Source organism: Liolophura sinensis, chromosome 6, assembly GCF_032854445.1.
Source record: "Liolophura sinensis isolate JHLJ2023 chromosome 6, CUHK_Ljap_v2, whole genome shotgun sequence".
NCBI lineage: Eukaryota > Metazoa > Mollusca > Polyplacophora > Chitonida > Chitonidae > Liolophura > Liolophura sinensis.
The window spans coordinates 47,094,932-47,107,486 of NC_088300.1; the positions used below are offsets into that span (position 1 = coordinate 47,094,932).

The window sequence follows — 12,555 nt, forward strand, 5'->3', positions numbered from 1 at the left end:
TGACATGTCGAGACATCTCATCCCAGGGAGATAACTCTCTGGAGCAACGTAACGGTAGTTCCCGGGGGCAACTGTCAAGCTAAAAATGGACAGCGTACCCGGAAAATCTGAAATCAACGATGCATCTCTTTTGATGTGGCATTATGTTTGTGTGACGTCAGAATGCGTTGCTTTGTTATTGAAATCAAGAATTGAAATCTGGGGGGGAAAACCTATATATGGTTGAGTCATTATATCCCCATACCTGAATTTATCCATTTATATTTAAGATCGAAGGCTATAATTTGTTCACCCTTCACACCCATCCTAACCACCGACGTAGATGTACAAATCTAATCAAAAATGGCAAGGGCATTACATATGCCTATGTAGACCCATATAGACGTGATCTTTGTATTTCCCATACTTTTTGACAGAACAGGTCCGGGGAAAAAAAGTGTCGAAAGCTTCCTTGAACTATTTGTGGGCCTCCAAATTTCCCAGGATGTGATGCTCAGATTTAAGTGCCACGTGTAAATATAGACATTCAGATATGATGGCGTGTATAATATGTAATGATTCTATCCACTGGCCTGTGCACTGCGATCTTCTGACATTTTGAGAAGTTTCATAACTTAAAAAGTCACGATGTTTAGTTTTCGGCACTAGAAGCTGAAATTCTGAAACATTTATTTTTAGACCTTTTTAGAGGCTTTAAAACTATTATTTATTTTTCTAGGATATATTACTTATTTTCTAGGATCCCAAAATAATCTCTGAAATTGTACTTCAAACTTTGACTCGTAATTAAATGTTACAGACTGCATAAAAAAAGTCATTTTTCATTTTTCAGAGCACTGTCGCCAATTTTAACTGTCGCCAAAAAAATGGCCACAGGTTTCCAATATAGCAATATATCTTTATATAGCTCTACCCTCAAAATACACACGAAATCATATATGACAAGAATGAATAATGGTTTGGATGCAAAGGTGGCTCCACTTAATTTTCGTTGCTGTCAATTTAATGCTCTGTATGTGGGCGATGGGGAACTATATGTGCTTACTGAATTATTTGATCATATTTAAAATATTTAACTTATTTGACAGCAGTGCCTGTTTTATATTATGTTGGAGGAAACAAGACAGAAAGGAAACTACCACACATGTCCATGTGTCACAAACTTTCTCGCTCACTTTGCCTGGCCGGCCAAAAATACACTCTCTATAGTTTCTTGCATTAATGAATAAACCTGTATCTTTTTGCATGTGAATACATATAGCGGATTGAAGACGTTCTATCAGACATGCATGCATGCATCATCTTTTCACCTTTACAAGAGCTTCGTCTTTTCTTTGGCTGCATGGTTTAAAGAAGGGCATGGACAGAACATTTCAACTCGTGCACGATCAACTTGCTTGTGTCACAACTCAAACAAATAAACATGGCGGTTCTTTGATCAAGAGGTTTCTGAATAAACATTGGCTTTCACGGAGAACACTTTAATGTGGTCTATAATAAGAATTCCACATAATAAAATATTCTGTCCAAACGCTTTTTGGGGATTGTAACAGCTGCAACACTTATTTCATTGTTTTGTATATACCAACTCCGTCGCATGTGAAACAAAACATATAGAACAAATTTCAAAAGCATTCGAATCGAAACTAAATCAGAGCGTATGCATGGAAATTGGGCAACGAAAGTGTTGCAGTGGAATTGAAAAAGTAATCAACATCTCCTTCGATATTCAATCATAGCACCTTTGATGAAGGTCCACAAATCAATAATATCCTTTTAATCATGTCCATTGGAATGTTAGCTCTCACTAGATAAAAAAAAAGTTTAAATTGATATGTATATATCACTGACAAGGAGATGCTTATTTCAATTAACCGAAACAATATTGTATGAAACGTCTACAGGGACAAAATATGAAAGAAAAAAAAAAACATTCATTCACTTTTTTAAGTCATGTGAAAGCTGTAATTTTGGGTGTTTCCGTTTCCATGGGAACAGCGGGGCATATTTCTAGGAGTTATCGTGACAGATTCATTGCTCAAAGTAGAGTTGTCATTCATAGAAGAGTTGTCATTCATAGGAGAGTTGTCATTCATAGAAGAGTTGTCATTCATGGGACAGTTGCCATTCATAGGATAAATGACATTTATACAGGATATTTGTCGTTCATAGGTGAGTTGCAAATCACAAGAGAGGTGTCACAGTCCACAACTCTGCATGTTCACGAGATCGGTCCTCACCAATAGGTCCTATTTCCACACATAGGCTCCTGGACAATGACTCAAGGTTAGAGAAACTTTCATCAATTAAAGTTTTAATCTTCAATGCTGCTTTGCATCTTTGCCTGTAAGGGCTCCAAAGCCTGTTCTCTCAGATCATCTGATGCACTTACAGGGTTATGGTCCATAACTATCAAAAATGCTAATTTTTTCCTTGAGTTCATGGGGTATGAATTTATTAATTGATTGATTGTTGTGTAACTCAGGAATTTTTCACTTTATGGAGGTTAGTGTTATAGGGGTAGGAAACCAGATTGCTAGGGGTAAACTTACTCAGGTGTGACAGATTTACATGCAATTATGTTCTGACCTGTGGCATAAGTGGTCATCACCAAGGTCAAGACTGAACAAACGGCTGTTATTATCCGCCAAAACCACTGTACATACACTGGGGCCCCTAGCAACTAAGAAAAATCCTGTTTTTTTTTTTTTTAACTGTGATTTTTTTCACCATCGAGAACTATTTACTGTCCCCTGGTTTAAACATGTTCTTCTCATGACATGACTGCAATATTGTAAAAGCAGCATGAAGTCACAATCCTTCATTTATTCATTCATTTATATATTGATTGGTCTTTTAGGGTGCACTTGGGAAAATTCCTCATATAAGACATGGGCTGGGGTATTATTGGCAGAGACCAAGCACTGTCTAGTGCTATTTATTTGATTGGTGTTTTGCGCCGTACTCAAGAATATCTCACTTATACGACAGCAGCCAGCATTACAGTGGGAGGAAACTAGGCAGAGCCCCGGGGGAAACCCACGACAATCCACAGGTTGCTGACAGACCTTCATACATATGGCTCGTGGGTAATAGTCCAAATTTGCCACAGTGTATATTTGTTTAGATACGACACAGTGAATAGTTGACCAACTTTGCCACAGTAAAAAGTTGACTAAATTTGCCGCACAGAGCCACAGTCTGAAGCCAGCTTCTGGATTTGAATATTTAACCTACTACGTTTCCATCACATCCACTTCCTCTGGTTGCAGATATTTTTTTTTATTTTCATTTGATTTTTGTTAAACGTCGTGTTCAAGAATTCTTCACTTCTATGCTTGAAGTCAGTTCTGTGGGTAGAGGAAGCTAGAGTGCCTGGAGTAAACCATCGACAACAGGCAAGTTGCTAAACATCTTTATTACATGTGATGTACAGACTTGCACACCATATTAGTGGAAGACAAGTGGCATTCCAGCAAATGTAATACTGGTGAAAACCGGCCAATCTATAAGAACATGTGATTGCATGCTGTCACCTTGAGTAATGAGGGCTGGGAAAATTATAATTCAATATCCAAGACAGGATTAATCCTATACCTCTTTAGTCTCACGGCTAGAGTTGCGATCTTCCCGCAGAGCCACATTCTGCTCCCTGTTTTGATTGAGGTAATTCATTTAAAATCACACATTTTGTGAGGTATCTTGCAATTCTTTACTTGAATTTTGTCAAGATTGATTCAGATTTTACTGAAAATATTTCACTGGAAAAAAAAAAAATCCTACAACACATCTCTTTCATAAAGCATAATTTTATTTATCAGGACAAATGACTTGGGTAAAACAAGTCACAAAAACTATTAAAATGATATTCAAAATATATGTGAATCTAGCAATCAATTTAAGATGGAAAATTTAACGCTTAGCTCAGAATATCAATTTTCATTTCAAATGATCAGCTCAAGCTATGAAGAGTAAATAAAAGCATCAACCGTGCCAAACTTATTATTGCTGTATAAGCATACCAATCTCTCGTTGACTTGACAGATGTTACCACATTCTGCATCATGCTAATTTTGCTCTTGTAATGACATGTAACATTTAACGGTGTTAAATATTGCTTCTCTAAATCAGTACATCTCCAAGTAATAAAAAAGAATTTATGTGAAGCGACTGAAACACAAAAAAATGTAAATGTGTTAAACATCAATGATTGAGCCAAAATGAATGTGAATGTACCTCAACTTAATTTCAAACCCTAAATCTTCAACAATTCTAATACATAAGAGAAAAGTTTAAGCATCATCAGCTATCACAAAATAAGAACACATTTTCAGCCTACTTTAGCACTCCATAAAAGATCAAAATTACACAGTAGAACAAAAATTACTGGACTGTAACTGTAGTCAGCCTAGATACAAATTATATATCTTCAACACATACAGCTGTGTCACATGGATTTTGAGTGTTAAGTGATAAAACAATGGCAGCCATTAACACATCCATGTACAACTCATCCTTTTCTTGTATAACACACTGTTATCGCAGTTATTACTGTGGTACAAAATTCTTCAGCTTTTCCCATCTTCACAGTTTGCTGGTTATCATTGTAGGTTTCTCACCTGTGGATATATAGAAAGATTTACCGATGCTGGGACATAAAGGACATAGAAAAAACACAGCTAACTTCATTATTCCTGTTCTTTAACTTGTAGTACAGTACTTTACCAGTCATTTTTACCAGGCACAAAAAAATCGTTGAACAATAAACTGTTGGTGCTCAAACTAAAAAGTTATCAAAATTATGCTTAAAACAAAAAGGCTGGTAACAAATCTGAAAAGAGTGAACATAAAAATGAACTAGTAATATCAATTTCTATACAGATGTTACTAAAAAAAAAAAAACCCACACATTTCACTTTAAATTTAAATCACAAGCATAACATGAATTTTTACAAACCTCTGCTGTTATCCATCATCCCAAGATTCCATAATTTCTGTACATATTGATTACTGATATGGAGAGCTTTTAACACTTCCTTGTCTGTAATTGAATTTATCAAGGGATTATTTTTTTGATTGGTGTTGTACGCCATCAAGAATGTTTCACTTTTACAACGTCGGTCTTCAAGGGGTTAATATCTTCTTGTAGCAAGCCAGACAAAGACCGCGGGAATCCCACGACCTGACTTCCGTGTATGTACGGAAGGGACTTCACGAGATTCCGCGGGAATCCCACGACCTGACAAGACATGTATATTCATAGTGCCAGCCACATTACGTTTTACCAAATCACGCTACACTTCCACCAAATACTAAGCACCTGCCTAAAACTACAGAGATGAAGAAAATATCAGTAAAGCAGTAGGAGATGATAGCAAGGAAAAGCTGTTCTGCATTTACAAAAACTTCTCACCCTGTAATCAGTTAAGTTTAAAATTTTGCTGATGAACAGAATGTTGAACAACATATTTAACAAACCTTTGGATTTCCTATAACTGTCTATGACTGGCCAGATAGTGTTAATTGGCACACAGAGATTGACATGGGGGTAACATGCTCCAGTGGATATATCTCTGTCAAAATACACAGGCACAATATTTAATCAACACACACAAAGGTGATCTGATATACTTTATTTTAGAAAAAAAAAAACTTATTTACTGAAAAAAAAGGATACAGAACATATCAAAATTATGCTGACTAAGGTTATTTTGTATTATAATTAACCAAAATATTCCGCATTCCCAGATTTGTGGGAATTTTTAAAATAGTAAAGCATAATGCAGTCATTTCTTGATATGTATGTAATTAGAATTTAATCAGATCAAGTCACGTACGAACTGTGAACTAATTTAAAGATCTAACCAAAAGTTTCTTTGTAAGTCCAGCAAGCACGATCTTTAATGATTTATATACGAAATGACATTATACAATGTAGTATCCTGAAAACTATCAGGAATACTTACTTGGCATTACACACAACAATGGCCAGTAGATGACCCACCTGGTCAGTGACCACACCACCACTCGCTCCAGCATGGACTGCACACGTTGTCTGCACACGTATATATACTAGTTTAACAATAAGTATGTAAGTTGCAGCAAGGGAAGGCATCACAGTAGAAAGTTAGGGTAGAATGATCATCTAGCCCACAGTCCACATTTAGAATATAAAGGCTGGTAAAACTTTAGTGGAATTCTGGGAACATTCTGACAGTGTGCATTCAGATTGGATTTTTTTTATTTATTTATTTCATTGGTGTTTTAACCCGTTCTCGAGAACATTTCACTTATAAGACAGTGGCCAACATTATGGTGAGAGGAAACCCATTCATATTGGAAGCTAGAAAGAAGCTATAGCTTTGCATACCTTTCACTTACATTCTTAAGTCCAGGATGCTAAAAACAAAAGGGAAAGAGAAAAAAACAAAAGAAGAAATAAATGACCCACCTGAATTAATACAGGTATCTCACTGAACTTGGTAATCTTGGAGATGACCCCTGATGTCACTGATGGAGTTAAACATCTGTCTTCATCAAAAAGGGCATGACCTGTGACCTGAACATCCAGACCTGTAGATTAGAGACACACCGATTCAGGACGAGCATATCCAAGCCTATCCACTCAGCCAGATGCAGGAGATATATTCAGAATTAATCATTTACTTAGCTATTTGTTAGGCCTGAGGAAACTGAACAGGGCCCGAGGAAAACCCACAACCATCCACAGGTTGCTGCAGACCTTCCCACTTATGGCTGGAGAGGAAATCAGCATGTGTTGGACTTGAACTCACAGCAGCTTCATTGGAGAGAGGTTCAGATGTCATTGGGCTGAACTGGCAGACTAACCACTTGGCCACAGAGGCCCCCAGAATAAACCCAAGACATTACATATGATCACTGTTGTGTCTTGGACAACTTTTACAACTGCTGTTAATATGAAAATTCAGTTATTTTTGTAGTTACTTAGTTACTTGCAATCTACTTATTTGATTGTCACATTCAATTCACTTTCTTCCATCTCGAATGTGCAATATCAAACAGCCTTTATATAAAAGAAAGAAAAAATCATCAGGATTTTGATTTGAGTAAGGTTTCTTGAAACTTGAGACACCTTTTTCTCTGGTTTCTTATAAAGGTCTATGGGTGGAAAAACAAATAGCTAGAGGGCCTGGGAGACTACCACCTTTTATTAGGTAGATGATAAATAATCTAACTTAAAGACGCCAACCAATGGCCACTGTTTGGACACCTTGCCTGCATCATTCATTGCAGTGTATTAAAAAAAGCACTGCTTAGTTTGACCACTAGCAAGGATGTCAAATAAACACACACACAGATGGTCCCAAAAAGTCAACAGGTTGTATCTCTGTTCTCACTGTTCTCCAAAGATCAGCTCTCAAGAGCACTGCACTGTCTTATGAATGTCTCTAAATGAGAACCATTTTGAATCTAAGTACCAATACCAATATCAGCATCAGCTTATAATCTGAATGGAGTTGTCGTCGATGATATGAACTCACCTTCCTTGATTGCTTGAGCTGATAAAGGCTGTACCCTTGTCCCTTCTGGTACAGGGTCTCTGGTCTGCAGCACGGCGATGTCAAACTGCTGACCTGCTGGAGTGCAGTACAGAATATCTGCTGTGAACCATCTTCTTCTGACTGGAAACTTAACCAAAACTGTGAAACAAATTTTGCATTCTTTTTAGCTACACGTAATAATTTTTTCTTTATTTACAAATACAGTTTATTAACCTGTATTTCATGAGAATAATTCATATTATTTTCTCGCAACCACAGTCAAAACCAGTACGTTTATATATTGATATTGCAAGATCATTGAGTAAGTAACTTATCACAAGAAATCAGATGCACACAACTGATGTACACTAGGGGTGATATCTACAAGAAACTTTAATACCGAAACCATGATAGGATTATCTCCCCTTAGTCCGCACTCGACCCATCTTCACAGTTAATCTTTCAATTCTAACCAAATTTTAACATCGTCAGCATACAAATCACACTAACATCATCTACTAACTCCAGTGTGAAATTTCAGGCCATAAATGATTAATAATCACACAAAATTTACATCCAAATATTTTTAGATATTTTAGGAGGATAACGGATTACCTACCTTTACTTTATACACATCTTCTTAGCGACCTATCTTAGTGGTGGTGTATACCTTCAACTGTTCAATTTTTACTCTTAAAGTACAACATCCCTCAATATAACAATGCAACTTCAAAGTGTAAAAGTTTAAGTCTTAGGGGTAAGCAAACACTGGACATTTTCTTTGAATTCTTTGCCTAAGGTTTCCACACACAACATTGCTACTGAAGGTATTTTTGAACCTTACAAAAGCAGTTTTAACATGTGCAAAAATTGGAAGTGGAAACATTCTGTAACAACGCTTTCCTGTGGTAAGCAGCCTGTCTTACCTGCAGGCTTAGTTCCCCACTTGACCACATGACTACAAGTAAGCAGTAGTCCCAGCTGATGGTCAATCAGCACACCAGAACCCCAGGTAGATCCACTCCTGACTAATACCACTGACATACTTTCTGGGCTAGCACCTGTGGAGAGGGGTAGAAAATGGCAAATGCCCATTAAATTTACATAAAGTATACCAAATTAAATCATCTGTTCAGGACTAGGTGCTTTAATAATATCTTCCGAAAGTACATTATTAAAAAAACAACATTAAGTACAAGAAATTATTACAATACATTAAGAGTGCTTATGTCAAAAGTGGCCACAAAAATGCCCTGGCATAACTAACGTTGTTTCTAGCAATGTAAAAAATCATCAAACTCAATATAAATGAGACAATTTGACTCACTATACATGAGACAATCTGACTCACTATAGATGAGATAATCTGACTCACTATCGATGAGACAATCTGACTCACTATAGAAGTTGCAAACATGAGGAAATCATCAAATTATCAAATACAAAGCATCAAGAAAAAAATCAAAACACATATTTATTTTAAAGTAGTAATTCCAGTGAAAATTAGAATACTCCAAGCAAACGACAAGCAATGCTCCCAGTCCTGCCTAGCTGTGATGAATCTATCCTTGTTTTTAATCCAGGCTTGATTGGAAGTGATCTAGATGCTGACGAGAGAACATCCGCCATGTCATACAGAATCTCTCTAAGAGAGCAGGCCAGAGCCAGACCAATCCATTCATTGTTTTTCCAGCATAACGGTGACACTATGATCCCTTGCAAACACCTAGAAAAATATGAAGATAACAGAACAATTCTGCAGTAAATGTGAAATACATTCCTTGCTTTTAAAACCAAAGAGTAAACCAAACTAAGTAAATAGTTTGCACTTTACTATGATGAAAGAACAAAACAAAAAACAGAGAACTTTGCATTTTACCGCTTTAAGTGTAGGGTTAAAGCTTACCACCCAGGCTTGACAAATGCATGACCTGATATATATACTTATTCATTTATTAGATTGGTGTTTTATGCCGTACTCAAGAATATTTCACTTATTAGATGGTGGCCAGCATTATGGTGGAGGGAAACCAGGCAGAGCCCAGGGGAAACCCACAGCCATCCGCAGGTTGTTGCCAAATCTTCCCGTGTACAGCCACAGAGGAAGCCAGCATGAGCTGGACTTGAACTCACAGCGACTGCATTGGTGGGAGGCTCCAGGGTCATTGCACCATGCTGGCTTGCTAAACCACTCAGCCACAGCGATATATATATGCTTCAAATGAATAGAAAGTAGATCTGACTGTCAACAAAACCAGATGAGCATTTGGTGAGATCTTGTTCAATTTTTGCCTCAGGTAAGCTCCACTGATTTAGAATATGGTATTGCAAATATAACATCATCTACTAAGAAATATAACCAAAGAAGCAAGAACTTACTTCATTTCTGCCTTTTTTGGGTGCAGATGGTTACTCCACAGAAAAAAGTGAAAATACAATTTGTCAATTACCTGATGCCATTTGCGTCTCTGACATAGAGGGCACCACCTTCACTCCCTGGAATACATCTTGCATCTGTCAGCATGAGAACACCACTGCCCCCTGACACATTGCTAATGACACCTTTACTGTATGAATTCATGAACACTTCTGGACTCAAACCTCCAAAAGGTGTGGCAACCACCTCAGACATGTCACCTATTCTGCACTGTTGGAAATGTGGCAAACATAATGGTTCATCATCACATCTGACAGGCATCTCCAAACCAATCAGAACAAAACATGGCAATAATGCCACCAATGATTGGGCAACTTCATCGTTCAGGGCAATATGTGATTGGTTGGTTGGTGTGTCATTAACATCAGATTGTTTTTGGTAGTTTTCATTGAATTTCCAGCCGGCTTCCACAGGCATCAGATGCTGCAATGCATCCTCAAATTTTTTACACTTAAAGACAGAAATAAGCCTCCCTCTGAACTGTTGCAGAGACCTTCCATGACAGCCCTTGTTTACACTGCAATTCAGAAGTTCTGTGAAATAGGACTTGGGCCTTTTTGACGTGGGTTGAGAGTTTATATCAAATGACTGTACTTTTTCACTTTCTTGAACTAAGACATCAACTGAGATCTGTTCATCACAGGTGATAAAATGGTTATATTTCCTCAACCCAGAAAGTATTCTAGAATGGTGACTTAGAAACGGGGCTATCAAAGACCCATGAGTGACAACAAATCCCTGGGATTCATCAACTATAATGCCACTAACACTGTTCTCCATGGTGTCTGGTTTTGTGCCAAAATCTAGAGTCTTTTCTTGGTTGTTCAGCTTTACTCTCACCAAGCAAGGCCTCTCACACTTGATCTGCTCTGTTATATTCCTCATGGCTATATTCCTCATGGCTATATACAAGATCTTGTCATCTTAATCAAGAATCACCTGCAACAAGTCAACAGAACAAGAACAATTAAGTATCTGAGGGTAATGCATTTATTTAACTGCTGTTTAACACCATACTCAACAATATGTCAGAGTGTTTATTTATTAATTTGATAGAAGTTTCATTTATTTCATTGGTGTTTTACGCCATACTCAAGAATATTTCACTTATACAATGTCAGCCAGCATTATGATGGGTGGAAACTGGACAAAGCCCAGGGGAAACCCACAACCATCTGCAGGCTGCGGACAGACCTTCCCACACGTGGCCAATATGACAGAATGAAATTAAACATGTACATACATGTACTTACACATATGTACTTATATGCATATGTACTTACATGCATGTACAAATAAGTCTTGACTAACCTACATGACCTTTACATAAGTAATGAAAATAGGGGGAGGTAGCATAAATTTATTTCAACTGTATATGTAATGAACGTTTTTTTTTTTTTTTTAAAAAAGGTGAAGGTAAAACTGTTGGATTTGAACTCAGACAATGAACACCCAATTGCTATGATTTATATTCCCGGCTAATATTGTAAACGTTTTATCGACAGTCAACTTCCTCGACCTGAAACTATTTGATAAATATTTATTACGCGAGACTACAAAGTTAAAGAATGTATGAATGCCTCATAATTCTTTAAAAAGTTTCAAGTTTCAAGTTTCAAATGTCAAATGGTCGGAAATTTGGGATGAGAGTGGATGAGGTATTACTAGTCCACTGAACACGCTTTTAATGATACAAAAAAGAAAAGACAGTTCTTTATAACCTACAGTACAACGAATGCATTCAAGTTTTTCCATAACAGTCATCTGTGATATTTTGACACATCTACTTATTCGTCTTTTAACAGATACAACCGACATTAGTTTCCCCCAATCCATTCCACACAGACACTTTCAACGCACTTGTCACTCGCATTCTCAATGTTTACATTCGACAGCTCCGCCCACTTTCTGTTGCTGACAGGCATGGATGGATGCATATTCATGAGCGTGGGTATGCATACAAATGAATGACAAAACCGGTTTGGCGGAGACACAAATCAGTCCCTCCTTAAACCCCATTATTCAAACAGTTCATGGGTTTCCCCCCGTCTATATTTGCAGTGGTACCAGGTAGTAACATTTTGAAGTCGCTTCTTTTTGCTAAATGGCTATATACCTTGGGTAAAGTGGCTAAAATTTCTTCACTCTTTCAGTTCGCTTGCGTCATAAGAACATGTGCACCGCTTGAGTGCTTGAACAGTGCGCGCTTTGAGGTGTTTGTTGCTGAGTTTCATCGGGGGACTTCTCTGCGCTATTAACACGCCCCTATCACAATTTACTTCCTACAGCGACAGTCAATATTAAAATCAGGTCCGCTTCACTCCACCAAACCACAAATCCCCCGCTTTTGTTCAACTTGTATGACCTCAACTAAATATGGCTTGTATACCTGTCACTTACAGAAATCAGGCAACTGACGTCATCAATGGTTGTGTACTCTATTATACCATCCAAAGTGTCCAAAATACAACGAACTAATGACTTTTATCCATGAAGAAATTGCGTAGATGTATGGAAGGTACCACTTTCAGTATACAAGCCCTAGTGCAGCCTTCACGTCAGCCGTGAAGCAGGAAATTTCAATAAAGTAGACCA

The 12,555-nt window shown here is 37.4% G+C and overlaps 1 protein-coding gene across 3 annotated transcripts; it reads right to left on the bottom strand.

Annotated features, from left to right (window-relative positions):
• Positions 1-3,791: 3,791 nt before the first annotated feature.
• LOC135468412 (peroxisomal leader peptide-processing protease-like) lies at positions 3,792-12,509 on the bottom strand. Of its 3 annotated transcripts, none has more exons than XM_064746659.1 (10): positions 12,361-12,509; positions 9,974-10,899; positions 9,071-9,249; positions 8,450-8,584; positions 7,524-7,682; positions 6,452-6,573; positions 5,967-6,055; positions 5,479-5,573; positions 4,958-5,041; positions 3,792-4,619 (listed from the first exon to the last, which is right to left on the bottom strand). In XM_064746659.1, exons 2-10 carry the CDS (start codon positions 10,858-10,860, stop codon positions 4,585-4,587), a joined length of 1,785 nt encoding a protein of 594 aa, XP_064602729.1. In that variant the 5' UTR covers positions 10,861-10,899; positions 12,361-12,509; the 3' UTR covers positions 3,792-4,584. The 3 variants fall into 3 exon arrangements, with proteins under 3 accessions (XP_064602729.1, XP_064602730.1, XP_064602731.1); XM_064746660.1 differs by having other exon boundaries at positions 12,350-12,509; XM_064746661.1 differs by lacking the exon at positions 12,361-12,509 and adding an exon at positions 12,077-12,227.
• Between the last annotated feature and the right edge of the window lie 46 nt (positions 12,510-12,555).